The sequence below is a fragment of the Erythrolamprus reginae genome, chromosome 2, assembly GCF_031021105.1.
Source record: "Erythrolamprus reginae isolate rEryReg1 chromosome 2, rEryReg1.hap1, whole genome shotgun sequence".
NCBI classification, from domain to species: Eukaryota; Metazoa; Chordata; class Lepidosauria; order Squamata; family Dipsadidae; genus Erythrolamprus; species Erythrolamprus reginae.
The window spans coordinates 281,362,412-281,382,109 of record NC_091951.1 but is presented as its reverse complement, the minus strand read 5'-3'; the positions used below and the strand labels follow the sequence as shown (position 1 = coordinate 281,382,109).

General features: G+C 41.0%; 1 protein-coding gene across 1 annotated transcript in view; it reads right to left on the bottom strand.

Moving 5' to 3' along the window:
• The window catches only part of AOPEP (aminopeptidase O (putative)), a 259,513-nt gene extending 240,071 nt beyond the window's left edge, over window positions 1-19,442 (bottom strand). Inside the window, exons 1-3 of the mRNA XM_070742785.1 lie at window positions 19,355-19,442; window positions 8,685-9,552; window positions 1,479-1,645 (exon numbers count right to left, since the gene is read on the bottom strand). Coding sequence (XP_070598886.1) covers window positions 1,479-1,645; window positions 8,685-9,493 — 976 coding nt within the window. The 5' untranslated portion in view covers window positions 9,494-9,552; window positions 19,355-19,442. The remainder of the gene's footprint in view (window positions 1-1,478; window positions 1,646-8,684; window positions 9,553-19,354) is intronic.
• Between the last annotated feature and the right edge of the window lie 256 nt (window positions 19,443-19,698).

The window sequence follows — 19,698 nt, the reverse complement described above, 5'->3', positions numbered from 1 at the left end:
TAATCTGAATTTGAGCTAAATTTTCAAAAAATTGAAGACAAAACATGATTTCTTTAAACAAGAGAAGTGCCAAAATAATTTTTATTACTTGGCAGAACTGAAAAAACTGTTCAGACACAGTTGCCTCTTCTGGGCAGACAAATCCTGCCAAGTTTCAGATTATTAGATTTAAGGATTTTATATTTATTCAGCAACAATCAAAACAAATATTGATGTTCTGCTTTTTAAAAAAATTCTGCCAAATAAGTGGTCAAACTGAAATGGTAAAAAAACCCTCTGATTTGTAGAATTTTGTAAAAATAAATAAATAAATGTATGTTTAATGGCATACCCATGGTACTATTCATAATATTCTTAATGTTTGATTTGTTAGAGGCTTTAGTTTCAGGCTCTTGTGCTAAGAAACTAGTCTTCAGGGGCTCTCATGATCACTTGAGTTTGGACCATTGGTTCAGAGACATATTTGAATGCTGCCTAATTTAGTGATCTGATTTGTTTAAAATGAAAGCACATGTTCTGTATAAAGTTAAGAATCTGCAGCAAAGAGAAACAATTACTTTAAATTATTACTTTAAAAATTACTCTATGAAGTAATAAACAATTTTAATGTTATTTTGTTTATTATTAAACGTATTGGTTGTACTGTATTTACGAAATTGAAAGCATATATTTGCTATAGGAAACTTCCCGAAACATTATCTCATTGCTTTATTAAAAATTTTGTCACAAACTTCTGAGGAAGCATGGTATAAACTTCCCTGAATAAATAAAAAAATAAATTTCTGTTGCGAAGCAGATTTCAATAATTGATGATAATTCAATCAACAAAAACAAGGTTTAAGTAACAAAAAATAATCAACAACAAATAGAATTTGCTGTACCAAAGTTTAAATTGTCAACTTGAAATGGTCCTCAGTATCAGGGCTAATCCAATACAAACAGAATAGTTCTCACGAAGATGTATTCTAAATCAAAACTGAACTATGACATTCAACTTGATTTATCCTTTTTCTTGTATCAAAGAAAAAAAATTTTTTAGACCACTAAAGGATATTTCAACCACTTAATCCTAACTCAACATACCAAACATACCAAATTCTAACCTACTGCAAAAATGTAATTCACCGCAACCAGCAATTACATTTTAGCAATATTTTAAAAGTAAGATTTGAGGTTATTATAAATTGTTATAGCATCACAGAAGCAGATTTCTATCATAACTTTGTTTTAGAATTAATCCACCTACAAAATGCATATTACTAGTTCCTGAAAATCAAGGACCGATAAAAAAAAAAGAGCAAAATTCATAAGAAAGTCAGGAAGAAAAAAATTGAAAGAATGAATATGAAGGGAATAGTTCTAGATAGAGGTGGAGCTTGAATCTCATTGGACTAAAGTAGAAGAAATACTGCACTGATACTAAAGCATTTTCCACATGAATATTGAATCAAATATTAATATAGCAATACACGTTGTACCTTTTTCAGATTTTTCTGGTTCCGCTACATTCTCACCACTCATTAGAACAACAAAGCATGCATCTGCTCGGACTGTAGCTTGCCATGTTGACATGGCAACAGGCGGTTCTTGGCATGGAAAAAGGGCCCTGTTGTTTATTGGAGATCCCACTGTATAAACACATGGTCTGTAGGGAACAGAAAAAAGATAAGGAAGTAGTGTGTACTATACAACTTATTACAAGAAAAACAAAGTTGCTAACAGGAAAAGAAATTCGAACTATAAACACCACTCACCACACTTGGTCTAAAAAGAAAGGGTCATACTGGAAGATAATCAAGTCTTGAACCTTGAAGTGAAATTTGTATAAATTCTGACTTGCTCTTTGACATCTCTGGAGGCCGGAGAAGATAGAAATATATATTTTATTTGAACTTATTTGAGGTTATTCTGCTCCAAATAACCCGATAGCCTAGCTTTGCAAAAAATGTTTCGGAATTGATCACAAATTTACCCTTACAAGACACCAAGTGGAAATATGAATGTGTGGATTTACAAATGCATGCATGACTAGTGTTCTGTCGAGCTCTCTGGTAGAATCCTCCCTGAAAATTCACAGATACAAAGTTCACACACACACACGTTTGAAAAGTCAAAACAATGTTCTTTATACCGAAGATTCAAATAAACTAAGCCCTCTTTTGGTATAGCAAAGAGCACTCGTCTCCAAACAAACTGGTAATTTGTACAAGTCCCTTATCAGTTCTGTGATACTTAGCTTGCAGCTGTGAGGCAATTCACAGTCCTTCTTCTTTCACAAAGTGAAACACACTTTGCTCTGGTTTAGTTTCAAAGCGGGGGAAAATCAGCACACAAAGGTCAAAGTCAGCAAGGCAGGCACGAAACACAACGATCAGATAATCCTCCACAATGGCCAAACCCACAGGCTGCTATTTATAGCAGCCTCACTAATTACCACAGCCCCACCCAATCACAGGTGGCCTCATTTTCTTTGATAATAATCTCTCAGTTGTTGCTGCCTATGCATCATTCTCCGCATGCGTGGCTGTATCATTAACTCTTGTTCTGAATCCAAGGAGGAGCTAGATAATTGATCTCCTTCTGAACTGCCTGCCACACTCTCCTCCTCCCTGTCACTCATGTCTTCTTGGTCAGAGGAGCCTTCATCAGCAGATTCCACAGGGAGCAAAACAGGCCTGTGGCATGTGGATGTCTCCCCCACATCCACAGTCCTTGGGGCAGGAGCTGGGCCAGAGCTAACCACAACAGACTAGATATAGCATTAATAGTAATGCATTAGGAGGGTAGACTTTAGCAATCCTCAGGCCTATCTGTGACGTCTATTTGTCTCTTCTGACACAGCAAAAGGGAAACCAGAAGCTTCCATTTCTATTGAAGGAGAACATATATTTTTAAATTTAAATAATGATCAATCCGAACTACGGTTGGTTAGACTGTAGTTTAGAAGGGTTAAAACCAGCCACTTGTATGCTGAATAGCACAGAAAGGAAAAGGGGGCTCTGGATAAACCAAGGCTTCCTTTCTTAAATGTACGGTTAACAACTGTGTACAACCCAATCCTATGTGTACTTAGCAGGTGGTTTTTTTAGACATAAGCGTAACTTAAATCACAAATGTTCTATGCTTTTCCCACAGTAGCAAATGGCAGCTGTTTACTTCTATGGTTAACAAAAAAGGCTTGTACAGTAGTACCTCTACTTAAGAACGCCTGTACTTAAGAACTTTTCTAGATAAGAACTGGGTGTTCAAAATTTTTTTTTGCCTCTTCTTAAGAACCATTTTCTACTTAAGAACCCGAGCCTGGAAAAATTTCACAGGAAATTTGAGAGCGGCACGAAGCCCGGCCAGCTTCCTGCCATTCCCCCTTTAATCCAAGCCATCTCAGGCTTTTCTAGGCTACCAGAGGAACCTTTTGGTGGCACTTAAGGAGGCTTTGGCAGTCCAGAGCGAACAAAGCATTTTCCTTTCTCTGGGCGCTTGGAGAGGGAATAAACCTCTGCCAGCACCCAGAGAAAAGAAACGTTTCCTTCGCTTTGGGCAGCGACTGTCCTCCTCCTCTTCTTCCTCCTCTTCCTCCCACCCAAATTCCAAGCTTTTATTTCTTTCCTAATGGGTTTGCATGCATTATTTGCTTTTACATTGATTCCCATGGGAAAAATTGCTTCTACTTAAAAAGAAATTCTACTTAAGAACCTGGTCACGGAACGAATTAAGTTCTTAAGTAGAGGTACCACTGTATTCAAGAACTAAACCAGGGTATGGCTAGAGTTCCTCCTTCCCTTGGCAAGTTTAATGTAACAGATAGATTTCTCTGCCACCCCATCCTTTCTACTGTGTCCTTAATTGTGGCAGAACCCTACTGAGTTCTTATGAGAATGTAGTATCAACACATTTGGAAGGTACCCAGTTCAGGATGGCTATCCCCAAAAATGACTACAAGAGACCAAGACCAAAAACTGGTTCCCGTACATAACTCAGCCAAAACGCCTTGATCTAATTGCTCCACAGAGACTCTTTAAATCCCCAATCAGGGGTTTCAACCATTAAAACAAAATATTACATCAAATATTTACAAAGTTGCACAGCTTGATGACCTTTCCTGTCTATCTTCTAAAGGTTTTTGTTGCAATACCCCAGCAGGCCCTATTCTTTTTATTATGATGTTTACTGAAGTAGAGGAAACACGGGCAGCCCACCTGTTACCTGACACATGCCATTATCCATTCCCACACAGAGAGTTTGACAGCAGAACTAAAAATAATCACCAGAATGCCAGAGAATATTTAACATCATGGAAGCAATTGTCAGGCTTCTTTTTCCCAAGCTCCTGTCACAAATTTTAGGACAAAACATATGGAGTGTACTAGTCTATTTATATAAAACCCCAAAAAGATTGTATGAGTTGCTTGCTTGTTCTACACAAAGCACCGTGTTTTGCTGATGCATTTTGTCACTCAAACCTGACAAAATAGTGGGGGAGGATGGTGTTGATTGCTTTGCTTTTGCTTTAGTAAATATTTATGAACGTTATTCAAGTATTTTCACTCAGCACAGTTATTCCTATGCAATGTTTGGAAATGTTTAAATAAACCTCATATTAGCATAACAAGAGAACTACAATTAATGCCTGGTGTATTACTTACAAAGCTAGGAATATGAAGGAGAAAATGCAGGTGATGTTTAACTACTAAATGCATAGTGTTGATGACAAATAGATACTTCTCCTATAAACAGGTGTCGATTATAATTACTGTTTGTTTGTTTTGGAGGAAAGGAGCCATCTGACACATTAATACACAAGTTGGATGGCTGTTATCAGCTAATATACATTACCACTCTATCCATATTTGACAATCCTGGGTGAAAAATAAGGGAGCAAAAATCTTGATCAAAATGCTCAATGTTTCTTATGGCCACAACTCACAGATTCTCCATCATGTGTCAGGTGTGAAGAATCAGGACCACATGTTAAGTTCCAGTTAAGATTAATTGCTAATACACAAAATTTATTGCCTATGCACAAGAATCTAGTTAGGTAACGGTCAGCACTAAGTTGGCACCAGTTAAAGTTAACAGAATTCAAGATGGATTGAACTTGTGGGAATATAGTGATTCCAAACTAATTCCTCTCAACTCTGCTACCAGGTACCTATGATCTGGAATAGTCTCCTCCTGTAGACTGGTCCCTTTAGCAATGGTCTTTTGGACATTGAGGAATACTGAACTTTTCAGAGAATCTTTGGGCAATGATTGTTTGACATTGATTTGGTTTTGTATGTTATATTTATTTAGTTTCAAGCATCAATATTATTATTATTATTATTATTATTATTATTATTATTATTATTATTTATTAGATTTGTATGCCGCCCCTCTCCGCAGACTCATTATTGTTAACTTTGTTAACAAGTGTTAAATAACTGTGAATTATTTCTATGCTGTGGATCAGGGGTATCAAACTCAAGGCCTATGGGCCTCATTCAGCCCATGGTGTGCTTATAGCTGTCCCACATGGTTGCCCTGGAAACAGTGAAGGACCAGCCTGCAGTGCCTCTGCCAATGAAAACGGAATTCAGGAGGTCAACACATGCTCCCCCCCCCCCAAACTCCATTTTCATTGGCAAAGGGCTGCAGGAAGCTGTCCTGTCTGAAAACAGAGTTTGGAGCCTGTTTCACTGGCAAAGCGCTTGGGCCACCACAGGCACCCCCAACAAAAGTTATGTCAAGCTGACCACACCCACCCTGGCCATACCCCCTGCCCCTCCAAGGTCAAACACAACCCTGATGCGGCCCTCAATGAAATCGAGTTTGACACCTCTGCTGTGGATGGTTAATTACAGTGCATACTTTGTTGAAGCCACCTTGAGTCTTGCGGGAAACAACAATACATAAATAATAATAATAATAATAATTAATAATAATTTATTGGATTTGTATGCCGCCCCTCTCCGCAGACTCGGGGCGGCTAACAACAATAATAAACACAATATGTACAATCCAATAATAAAAACAACTAAAAACCCTTATTATAAAACCAAACATACACACAAACATACCATGCATAACTTGTAATGGCCTAGGGGGAAGAGCTATCTCAACTCCCCCATGCCTGGCGGTATAAATGAGTCTTGAGTAGTTTACGAAAGACAGGGAGGGTGGGGGCAGTTCTAATCTCCGGGGGGAGTTGGTTCCAGAGGGCCGGGGCCACCACAGAGAAGGCTCTTCCCCTGGGGCCCGCCAAACGACATTGTTTAGTCGACGGGACCCGGAGAAGGCCAACTCTGTGGGACCTTATCGGTCGCTGGGATTCGTGCGGTAGCAGGCAGTTCCGGAGGTAATAAATAGTGCTAATAATTGCTTAATTTTTGTTTCAGCAAAACCTAGAGCCCTTTGTTTCGTTGGAACATAGCTAACTTAAAAAGTTCCAATGCAATGATTCAGGTAGGTTGTTCTGTTCTAAGCAAAAAACTAATGAACTTTTCGTTTCATGCATACCTTTTATTTATTTGCCACTTTAAGCGCCCAAAGCAATCTAAAGCAATGAGAACCATATTACATTACTAGCATTTTGAAACAAGAACTTCAGTGAAAAATATAACAATACAGCATACAAGAACATTAGTATAGTCGTTTACACTTTCATTTAACAGCATATCAACTTACTAGAATAGAACACAAAAGTACTGAACAGTCCTCTATTATTTTATATCCCTGCAATAGGAATTTAGAATTTCATTTTCTCACACTTTCCAACATTTATAGCAACTACCTATAGCCTGGGGAAGTCAGCAGGCAAATTAGAAATGATCTGTTTCTGTTGCTCCCCTCAGGGAGGAGGTTTCAGAGTATTTCTAGCAGGACTACCAGATTCTGTTAACAGTTCTGTTCCTTCAGCCATCCGTCTGGTAAGATTCGTTTCTGCTGCTGTCTAGAAGTATACAGTGTTCCCTCACTTTTCGTGGGGGATGCGTTCCGAGACCGACCGCGAAAGTTGAATTTCCGCAAAGTAGAGATGTGGAAATAAATACACTATTTTTGGCTATGAACAGTATCACAAGCCTTCCCTTAACACATTAAACCCCTAAATTGCAATTTTCCATTCCCTTAGCAACCATTCAGATTATTACTCACCATGTTTATTTATTAAAGTTTATTAAAAAAAATATTTATTAAAGACAGACGAATGTTTGGCGATGACATATGATGTCATCGGGTGGGAAAAACCATAGTATAGGGGAAAAAAACAGCAAAGTATTTTTTAATTAATATTTTTGAAAAACCGTGGTATAGACTTTCCGCGAAGTTCGAACCCACGAAAATCTAGGGAACACTGTACATCCAAACTAAACTGTGTTGTTTCTCTGTGTCATATATGTACATATGTGGGCATATGCATATTTTTTTATTTATCGTGTTTGTGTGGTGTATATTGGAGGTGGTGACCCTTTGAGTGCTGTATGCAACAAAATTTCATTTCAATCGATGCCAATTAGGGTACATTTAAGGTGACAATAAAGATATGCTTAGGTCTAAGTTCTAAGTCCAAATACAATGCTAATGCTGAAGGTATCAGCTCCATATATCTACCAAACGTTCTCAACGTAAGGGTGTCACTAAACCAAACTTATGCTTTCGTCTAAGTAGCTTGGACCACTTAGCATTTGTGACAAGTGCTGTGTTTTAAAATCTTTACTTACATGGAAGAAGCCAAAAATAAGGCAATGGGGAGATTGTATCAGGACACACATCAACCTCCCACAATAAAATTACATTTAGGATCAGATGTTGAAGAAAAAAAAATTAAAAGGCCAACATACAGGACATCATTCTATACATGATTAATGCAATTAACTAGTGCAAGCATAGAGATTTCCTTCTAGCCGTTTTGAAAATACACTGGGCAATTTGAGCAAAGTGGCAATCTAGAACAAACCAGCATGTCAAAGTGGAGGGTTAGCATTTGGAAGTCCAAGATAACCCTGACTCGAGCTAAATATGGTGGAGGGGACTAGGGAGACTCTAACCCTGATTTTATAATCTGTATTACACAGCAGGAATAGAAATTAAGTCAAGAACTGGTAAATGTGTGCAATTAAAAGAAGCAAGTTGACAATAATGAAGTCTTGTAGGCAAGATGTGTGGTACCTATAAGGTACATAACATATACTGGATTCTGTTGACTCAGAGCCTAGAGGTGTTGGAACTCCAACTCAACTAAAGATTACTGTTTAGACAGGGTAACATGCTGCAAAATTATATTAGGCATTGAAAAACAAGGACTCATTAAAAAAAATAAAACATATAAAATTGCTACCTCATTAAACAATATATTTTACATCCTGATCCTTCCATACATTTTGCATTTACAACATTTTTAAGGCAACTTCTACTATTCCTAAACATTTGACTGTTTAAAAAGAAAATATTTAGAAAATATTTGCGTCTTTTATCTAAACTATGCCAAGCATTATTACCTTGAATATTTTGGCTCATGGAATGCATTGGTTGGATTCAGACTCACGATGATAAAATCCTCAAAGCTATCGCAAGCTCTGAAGTTTTATCAGCTGTGCTACTCATGCATTTAAATTCATTATGAATGAGATAATCATTCATAATTCAACTGTGTCCCATCTGGAACGTAACACCAAAAGGTACCTGATGCACTCAGGACTGCTGCTTACCTGTCACTTTGATCTGTAGTCCACGTAAGTGATTGTCCTTCTGGCTTTGTTTTGTACCATATTCTTATGGCACGGGGAAAGTCCTTTGGCAGTTTGACGCCCGCTTTCCTGATTTCCAAGCTCCAAGTGTCGGCTATAAACAGAAGCTCTCCACAAGCAGGTCCCTGGCTGCAATGCTTGTAACGCTGAAGCTGCTCTCTCCAATTATGTGTCGGTAATGTCACAAGTTCGTGCACAATTTGATTCCGAAGATTTCTAGGCTCCTTAGCAGCATCCATTAACTTGGCAGAGCTTGTGCATGTCTCGATGCCTGGAACAGCAGCGACATCCACCTCCTCAACCTTTAGCACACATAAATCACAGCAGTCCAGGACCAGCAAGAAATCTTCACTCCCATGCATCTCAATGTCACCGCAGTTCTTTGAACTAGAAATCCCAGAAGCCTGTTCCCTGTTGCCAAGGCTACCGTTTTTATCAGAAGTATCATTTTCACCTTTACCACTGACAGCAAAATCATTACATCCACTTTTAGTTGTGCAAGCACTTGGATCTGGCACCACGACGACCGAGCAAACTTCAGGTGTCAGAAGGCGGCAAGTTTTATCAGACCAAGAAGAAGAACTGTCTCCTTCCATCTGTTTACTCTCTGCTTTTCCATCTCTTCTGACGGGCTCAAGGAAAATAACTATGGTGCCTTCTATAACATGGTTTCTAAAATCCACATCCAGGTCTAAAACATAATGTTTGACCAACATGTGGTTAGTGTTGGCCATCAATGGCAGGTCATCTGTGGCGATATCTAGCTCCATTTGTCTATATCTTCCATGCAAAGAAATATGGCTAAATCTTGCTGTTTCCTATATAGATTCTGTAGCAGAAAAAAAAAAGTCAGCATGCCATGCTTTCCATTTTTATAAAAATCTGTTATGTACAATAATACATCTGGCCCACATGTGTAACCCACTGAACAAAAAAAAAGTGAAGTGTTGATTTACATTAGGGCTACGAAAGGGAGCAATATACACTGCAATGTATTTTTAATGATAAATAAACCTTTTTAATGTGAAAAGACCAGTATCAATATTAAATTTGCTTGTTATTCCTAACAGCAAGGTAACGGCAGAGAAATTAACTTTGCAAACAAAACTAACGTCATTTACATAACCGCCAGAGAACAAAATCGATGCATCCGTACTGCACGTCTGTATAATGTTATCTTCTGCAATAGTGAAGAACCAACATGAATTTATTGCAGCAATTCAGTTGATATGATTGCTTGCCTAATTTTACAATTTTCAAGAAGTTATACGTCACTTTAAAAAGTGTGATTTTCAGTGTGTGTGTGTGTTGTAGGCTTTTCAGTCAGATTTGACTCCTGCAACTACATAGACAAGTCTTTGCAGTTTCTTGACAACATTTTCAGAAGTGGTTTGTCATTGTCTTTTTATTTTTGTTTTTTGACTCTTAGTAATAAGCATGGATTCTGGGAGTTGAAGTCCAAATATCTTCATGTTGCCAAGGTTGGGAAACACTGCTATAATGTACCATATTTTTCAGATTATACGACACACTTCCCCCCCCCCTTAAAAGAGGGTGGAAATGTTGACGTGTCTTATAGATCAGCATTTCCCAACCGGTGTGCCGCGGCATAGTAGTGTGCCGCGAGACACGGTCAGGTGTGCCGCAGGAAGCTCCAGGTGGGCGGGGCACTGCCAGTGCCGGACCGCCAGTGCCTCCGACACTCGCAGTTGTCCCCCGGCTACTGCCCGATGCAGCTGTTTCCGGCTGGGACCCAAAGAAGGAAGGCGGGAAAAAGGAGGCAGGGGCGGGGAGGTCCGGCAGTAGGAGTAAAGGGAGCCGCGGCCGCCCCTGCCTCCCCACGGTGCCTCTGGCCAAACGCGCCCCTGGCTTCTCTGCCCTGCCCCATTGCCCGCCCGATCCGCCCACTCTCCTCCTCCTCCTCCTCCTCCGCTGCCTCCTGTCTTGGGCCGTGATCCGCCCCCTCTCCTTCGCTGCTGGAGAGAGAATGGAAGGCGCCGTTGTCTTCGCCTCCGCCCGCCGGCTCCCCTCGCCCTCCCAGACGTCCCCAGCGCCCGGCCACGCACCGCCTCCCGTTAGCCCAGCCGACCTTTCCCTGCTGCCGTTTTCTCTTCATGGCGCAAAGCCACACAGTCCCGGACTCCCAGATCGCTCGCTTCTCCGGTCAGCAAAGCCATCTGCCCAGGAAAGCGCCGCGCCGCGCTTGCTGGCCGGAAAAGCGAGCGATCCGGGAGTCCGGGACTGTGTGGCTTTGCGCCATGAAGAGAAAACGGCAGCAGGGAAAGGTCAGCCGGGCTAACGGGAGGCGGCGCGTGGCCGGGCGCTGGGAACGTCTGGGAGGGCGAGGAGGCTGATGGCTGCTGTTGCCTCTTAGCTGCAGAGCCGGCGGGCGGAGGCGAAGACAACGGCGCCCTCCATTCTCTCTCCAGCTCTCTCTCTCTCTTTCTTTTTCTCTCTGTTGCCGGCATGGTGAACGAGAGAGAAAGAGAGAGAGAGAGAAAGGAGGGGAGAGAGAATGAGAGAGAAAGAAAGCAAGAGAAAGAGAGGGAAAGAAAGCAAGAGAGGGAAAGAGAGGGGGGAAGGAGGGAGAGGGAAAGACATGGAGGGAGAGAAGGAGGGAGAGAGAAAGAGCAAAAAAGAGGAAGAAAGAAAGAGGGATGGAGAGAGAGAAAGAAGGGAAGGAAGAGAGAGAAAGAGGGAGGGAGAAATAGAGTGAAATGGAGGAAGAGATTTTTTTTTTGTCCAAACTTTTCTTTAGCCCCGCCCCCCCCGCCTCCCCTTCAGTGTTCCCCAGAATTTTGAAAATATTAATAATGTGCCGCGGCTCAAAAAAAGGTTGGGAAACACTGTTATAGATTGAATGCAGCCATTTTTAGCCTCCCAAAGCCTTGCCCCCCACGCCCCATTTTTTCTAAAATTGGTCCAAAAACAGGGTGTTGTGTACAGAGCGTTTGGGAGGCCTGCTAAGTGCTACCGGGGGGAGGCAAAAAGCAAAAATACCAAATTTTGCACAAAATGGGCAAAAACGGGGGCATTTTTGGGTTCCCCCAGCCCCCAGAAGCACTCTGCAAGCCTCCCAAATCCTCTACACGCTGTTTTATTGCAAAAAAATTGTGATGTTTTTTTAAAAAATGGGGTGTACAGAGCATTTCAGAGGCCTGCAGATTTGCTTGTGGGAGCTGGGGGAAGGCAAACACCCGTTTTTGTGAAAAATGTAAGAAGAGCAGCCCTTCACTGGGTGGTTTCCACTTAGCTTTCTCACCGTTTTGCACTGTGATGTTTTGCGTGTCCTCTTGGGCAATTTCACTTCCACGCATGCTCAGAAGGTGGATTCAGCCCGAAACACAGCTGAGAAACTGATCAGCTGTGCTTCGGGCAAAGAAATAAAGGTCCGTATTAATCCAGGGGCAGGTGGAAGGGCTTTTTTCAAACCACAGAATGAGGAGAAGCCATCCAAACACAGTAAAATCGGCCCAAAATTCAGAAAGATGTTAGCGAGCACGGATTGGCACATTCAGAACTGGATCCATGATGCCAAAATTACGTCACCACGGTCCCTAACAGTTTGGGTGATCTGGTCCAAACCAGGAGGAATCCACCCCAATCTGGTTGCCAAGCATCCAAATTTTGATCACGTGACAGTGAGGATGCTGAGACAATTGTACATGGGAGAGCCGATTGTACTTTTTTTGGCACCTAAAAAACAATAACTCATTGGACCCAAATCAGCATGGCTTTACTGAAGGCAAATCATGTCAGACTAATCTCATTGACTTCTTTGACTATGTCACAAAGGTGTTGGATGAAGGTGGTGCCGTGGATATTGCCTACCTGGACTTCAGCAAAGCCTTTGATACGGTTCCACATAAAGAGCTGATAGATAAATTAGTGAAGATTGGACTTAATCCCTGGATAGTTCAATGGATTTGCAGCTGGCTGAAGCGTAGACATCAGAGAGTTATTGTTAATGGCGAGTATTCTGAGCAGAGTCAGGTTACAAGCGGTGTGCCACAAGGGTCTGTTCTGGGTCCTATTCTTTTTAATATGTTTGTGAGTGACATAGGGGAAGGTTTGGTAGGGAAGGTTTGCCTATTTGCCGATGACTCTAAAGTGTGCAATAGGGTTGATATTCCTGGAGGCGTCTGTAATATGGTAAATGGTTTAGCTTTACTAGATAAATGGTCAAAGCAATGGAAACTGCAGTTTAATGTTTCCAAATGTAAAATAATGCACTTGGGGAAAAGGAATCCTCAATCTGAGTATTGTATTGGCAGTTCTGTGTTAGCAAATACTTCAAAAGAAAAGGATTTAGGGGTAGTGATTTCTGACAGTCTCAAAATGGGTGAACAGTGCAGCCAGGCGGTAGGGAAAGCAAGTAGGATGCTTGGCTGCATAGCTAGAGGTATAACAAGCAGGAAGAGGGAGATTATGATCCCGCTATATAGAATGCTGGTGAGACCACATTTGGAATACTGTGTTCAGTTCTGGAGACCTCACCTACAAAAAGATATTGACAAAATTGAACGGGTCCAAAGACGGGCTACAAGAATGGTGGAAGGTCTTAAGCATAAAATGTATCAGGAAAGACTTAATGAACTCAATCTGTATAGTCTGGAGGACAGAAGGAAAAGGGGGGACATGATCGAAACATTTAAATATATTAAAGGGTTAAATAAGGTCCAGGAGGGAAGTGTTTTTAATAGGAAAGTGAACACAAGAACAAGGGGACACAATCTGAAGTTAGTTGGGGGTAAGATCAAAAGCAACATGAGAAAATATTATTTTACTGAAAGAGTAGTAGATCCTTGGAACAAACTTCCAGCAGACGTGGTAGATAAATCCACAGTAACTGAATTTAAACATGCCTGGGATAAACATATATCCATCCTAAGATAAAATACAGAAAATAGTATAAGGGCAGATTAGATGGACCATGAGGTCTTTTTCTGCCGTCAGACTTCTATGTTTCTATGTTTCTATGGTGCCATTGTAATTTTGAACAGTTGCTAATGAATGGTGGTAAGTTGAAAACTACTTTTAATGATTTTTTTTTTGTCCTCTTATTCAAAAGAGAAGACGGGGAGGGATGGCAAAAGTCTAACAAAAGTAATATTGTATGATGGTTTATATTCTTTAAATATCCTGGAACTGAATTCTCTCTAACCATGATGGCAAACTTATGGCACGTGAGCCATACTGGAGGGCATGTGATCCTGTATCCGTTCCAATAGGGAATTCCATGGGCAGAGCTTTGACGTCACGAAGGCATCCTTCCTGGAGGCCACGTTTTGAAAATGTTTTGTTTCTCATTGGGACAGCTTTATGCATTGCTAACACATTATGTTCCAGCTTACGTATGGTTAAATTGAAGAAAAAGCAAACCACATGATTTTATTTTTGTAATGACTAGTGACTTTATTTTCAAATCGCTACTAAGTTGCATGTGTTCCATTTTATAAATTAAATGTGTGGGAGTAAAGTATACAGACTAGTTGAGTAACTGAAATTCATTTATGAAAATAAGATTCTTGGATCATTTTTTCTCTTTCATTTATTTCGGCCATTTTTAAACGTATTTTTCAATGTGTATCTAAGAAGCACGTGACACTTCACATTCCTCTGCTGCAATTAGAGCACTATGTATTAGGTACATGAGAGATTTTATGTTGCTCACAGAAGCAGCAATTACTTGTAGAAAAGCCCTCCCACCCAATCAACAGCGTCAGAAACAAAAGGGGCTCCATTGCTGAGCTAACCAGCGGAGAGAAGATTAGTTACCAAAAACTATGGAAATCCTTCAAAAAGAGGAGCTTCAGAACATTACAAAATAAAGTGGCTTTGAAAGCAAACCGTTGAGGGCAGCTTTCATAGTAGCAGCACCAGTAGTGCGTTACTACCGGTGCGGTAGGGGACTGCGCATCGGTAGCAGCTGCCACATTACACAATTTGCACGCAACCGCTCCGGTGACAGTCCTATGGCGACGCCATCTTTTTTTCAAGTGAACCAGTCGCAACGGTAATAGCAATCCAACCCTGAGCAGCACAAACTTGTTTTCACAATTTGAGAAATATGCTGTACTTCATATGCATTCCTATTGAATATAAAAACTTTTTTCTAAAAGATTTGCACATCCCCAAGAACTATATTTCTGTCGATAATTGTTTTGCTCAGGAAGGTTTGCTAAGCTAGTTGCCTAAAGACCCTTTCCTGCAAAAACCCCATGGCTTTAATTCATTTTCTTAGCTACAGTTCTCTAAGTAAAGGATAAAAGGCTGGATACACCGTTAATACAAGCCATATACCACTCTTTATAAATAGCAATGGCTGAATTCACACACTAATCCAAAACCACAGAAATGCGTATATGGTAATATTTAGTGATCATATAAAGATATGACATGTAAACTTTCCATCCAGTTTAGACTTTTAACAAGCCTGGAAAATATATAAAGAATGCCAGCAGTCATTGATCCTCTGTGTTCAAAACAAGGAGCCGAACAGGCAGACCACGATGACCACACTGGTTTTACTGGCCATGGAAACCAGAGTGGCCCAAAATACACTAAAAGCATCGACGCTCATTCAAGAAATGAGCATTTTGAAATGCTGTAGCCAATCCTTTACATTAAAGGCTGGAGGGTGTTAACAAGCTCAAGCTCAACCCGACAAGATGGAATGGCTGTGAATTTTGCCTCCCAAGGACAATCCCATCTGAACGTCCATTACTCTGGGGAGGGGGAAGAGTCTGACCCCCTTGGAGAGGGTCCACAACTTGGGCATCTTCCTTGACCCACAGCTGAGCTTAGAACCCCATCTCTTAGCTGTGACGAGTGGAACATTTGCCCAGATGCACCAGTTGCGGCCCTATTTGGACAGGGAGTCACTCATGCCCTTATCACCTCGAGGTTCGACTACTGCATTGCTCTCTACATGGGGCTACCTTTGAAGAGCATTCGGAGACTGCAAGTAGTGTAAAATTCAGCCGCACAAGCAGTCATGGATCTTCCGAGATATGTCCATGTCTCTACAGCACTCCGCAAGTTGCATTGGCTGCCGATTAGTCTCTGAATGCAATTCAAAGTGTTGGTTATGACCTATAATGCTCTACATGGCATCAGACCTGATTACCTATGAGACCATCTTCTGCCTCATGTATCCCAGCGGCCACATTTTTCTTGGGCTTAGCTTGACACAAACTAAGGACAATAGATTGGAAATAGAAATTGAGGACAAAAGACTAAACTGGGACTTTGAAGGTAGGCAGCCAAGGCCTGCCTAGTTACTGTATATGGACAAAGACTGTCAAAAAGACATATTCCATCAAGCTGCAGCACAGAAAGAGAAAGAATTAGGAATCAGGTTCACTCTACTGAAAGCCAAATTCCATTTGACCTTTCTTTCCTTTAGCTGTTTAGTTTAGTACTGTAAAATTAGGTTGAGACAACGTGCTTTGCTTAGCTGTACTTTATGGAATAGGCTACTATAAGATTTCACACATTGTGAAATTGGAATTGCAAACTCTTATTTACAAACCCCATCGGCTGGATTCAGTATCCTAAGTTAAAGCCAACATAATTGCACTATGGTTCAAACAATGGCTGCATTCATACATTTATCAGTGTGTGTTCATTTAATTCTTTTTTTTTTAGTTTGTACAACACCTTGAACTATACAAGGGCTAGATTCATACCTGGGCTAGTTTAAAATTGAGATAGTTGTCTGTTTGTAGTACAGTGCTAATGAGAATATAAGTTAATAAGTAGAACATGATATGTGATAACCTAACTCATTACCTTCTATTCCCTTTGCATAGCTATGGTAAATCCTAACCTATTTTGCTGCACTTCTGTTGGATTTCTATGTTATGTTTTTCAAGTGATATTCTTCACTTCATACAGCAGAGTGTCTTCATAGCAGAACCGTGCTTCAATGTATATTGGGGTACAAATACAATGACTCCAATATAAAACTTATGTTTTTATTTCTTCTTTTTTCATTGAACTGGTTTCATATTTACACAAATAAACAACCTGACAGTATATTTCTCTATACATCTGCTCTCTATGATGCAGATTCACTAACAGTCAGCAAACGAATCCCCTGGAATTCTATTTTCCAACTGCCAAAAACTGATTTACATACCAATATGCAGATTAGCTCTCTCTTAATATTCCATTCCCTCTTTCCATGCTATATGCTAACAACTTCTAAGAGAATATCAATGTAGAAGATCGATGCCCAAAGAGTACATTTTGGCTTGGAATGTAAAATGATTTTTTATAATTTTGTAAGCTGTTGTTTATGATTTAGCACCTTGGGTAAATTTAGGTAAGCATCCCTTTTGCATAAGGAAGCTAAAACAGCTTTGTTTCAACATTCATTCGACACTTAGATTAGTCAAGTTTTAAGGGTCCCTATGTTGTGTTTTGATGACTTTTAATATTACTTTAACCATTGCTGAAATTTTTAGTGTTTTGCATTTGATTTTGTTGTACTACATCCATTAGGATTCTAGCAAGTTGTAACAAATAAAACAAATGTTCAACAATTGTAGATTATTAAGCAAACCATTACTTGTTGCACCATATGAATCATGTCATTTATTTTGAAATAGACACTACTTTGTTGTAGAAAAATATGGGTTGGTACCTGGTAAGCTACAGAATATTCTCTCATTGGCATCAACCCAAACATGTTTCATCTATGTGGGAGAAACAGCTAGTGATGCCCATTTTATGAAAGTGAGGGAGGATGAGACATAGTGGCACTTTTGTGGTTGCAGTGGTCCTATGGAACAGCTACTCAACAGATCTCCAGGCAGGTATTAGGACAGCTTCCATTTTGAGTGCTTTTTAAAAGCTGCTCAAAACATTCCGGAATGCATCTGGCCCTTGAACTCATCTTAGCTAAGATATGATTTGGTTTTATTAATGTAATGGTTTTCTATGTTCTATTGGTTTGGGGAGTTTTTATTTATGCTGTTTCGTTGCATATTATAAACTGATGAAAGTCTATAAATGTGATCAATCAATCAATAATATACTATACCTTAAAACCATAGGTATACCCTCTGTGCATGCATGTCAGTCTGTTTATGTGTGTACACATACACACACACACAAGAAGGTATTCATCTTCATTTGAAGGCCATTGATCCAGTGCTGTACGATTTGATTTATAAGCTTCCATGGTCAGGTGGTCAGCATGACAGAGTGCTGTTACTTTTGCAGTGAAGTGAAAGCCGGAAGCAGTGGTTAGAGTGCATCACTGCAGGCTACTTCAGCTAACTGCTAGCTGTAGTTCAGAAGTTCAAATCTCATCACTGGGCTCAAGGTTGACTCAGCCTTCCATCCTTCCAAGGTGGGTAAAATGAGGACCCAGATTGTTGGGGGCAAGATGCTGATTCTGCAAACCGCTTAGAGAGAGCTGTAAAAGCACTATGAAGCGGTATATAAGTCTAAATGCTATTGCTAAATGCTATAAACACTCCATCCAATGAATGAATGTCTGAATCTGTTTGGCTGGTTTTTAACTATACAGTATAAGGATTTTTAGTTGTAATTTTATATAGATTTCTAATACGTGCGTATTATTTGTTATAAGCCGCCCTGAATCTCAGGAAGAAGGGCAGCATAGAAATTGAATGAGTGAGTGAGTGAGTGAGTGAGTGAGTGAGTGAGTGAACGAATGAATCTGCCATGGAGTGGATTTATAAGCTGTCCAGAGTCTGGAAGGAGTTAGGCGGCTTATAAATCAAATAAATTAAACTAAAGTGACTTCATTCTACACAAGTGGTTACACAAAGATGACAAACGCTCCCCTAAAGAGTAAAGCACTGGAACATTTTACTTCCCCTTTCTTCTGTACATCCCTGAAAAGTTGAGCTCACCCCCACATAATGAGCACCCACTGCTGACTCAAGGAACCTGATTTTCCAACCCCCCCCCCACACACACACCTCAAGGAACAACAGTTACAATAGGGCCACACTCTGCTCCTTCTGCAGAGCCCCACTTAGCCCCCGTCCATCCAATGAGGAAATGCACAAAAGGGAAGCATCCTTCGGCTGTCAGAAAGTATCTGCCTGGAGCTGCTGCTGTTCCTTCCTTCCCGCCCCTCTCTGGCTGGTTTCACCAAAATCCCCACCGCGAATTCAGGCGGTAAGTGGCAGCTCTTGGCGTGACAGGACCGGGAACTCGGGAAATGAACAAAGGCGACCAATGGCACTCTTTCCACGGGCGGCACCTGGGACTCTACTGATCCCACCCTGTCCGGTACCCGGCTCAGAAGGGTTTTGCGCACGTCCCACCCAGTCCGTCCTTTAAATCGACCAGCTCATAGGATTTGAGTCCGGAGAGGGGGGGGAGACAAAATGAGGGTTTCTCTCTGGACGGGCCAGTTCGGGAAGGTGGGGCGAGGGAGAAGACGACAGAGGGTCCTCCACGATGAAACGGGGAAAGGAAATGATAGCCAGGTTGGGATAAAGGGGGGCTGTGTCCAGCTCTTCCACTCTTCCCGCCTCTCCCCCCATTTCCTTTGTAGTGATGGAACCGGCCGGAGACCGCCCTGTCACAAGAAGACCCCGCACCCCGCGCTACAACCGTCTCTTAGCGCGTGCCGCTCTTTTTACCTGGCGCACCACCAGCGACTTTTGGGCTGTGTTTTTTTCACCCCGCTCGACTCGGGTGTCAGCGGCAAAGGCTGCGCTTGATGACGTCATGGATTAAGCCACGCCTTCCCGGTTGTAACTCTACGGGGCGGCTTTGCGTTTGCTTGGTTTTTTGTTTTGTTTTTTACCACTGCGGTTGAAACATTTTTCAAATTCGACACAACCGAAAGTTAACGAAGCGAAGACCCGATTTTTCGTGCTAGTTGGAAACCGCTTTTTGTTCGGCGAATTCTACTGCCAGTTGGCTATTAAACCCGAGAAGATGGGACTCCTACGTTCAGGAGAAACACAACTGCATACATTTT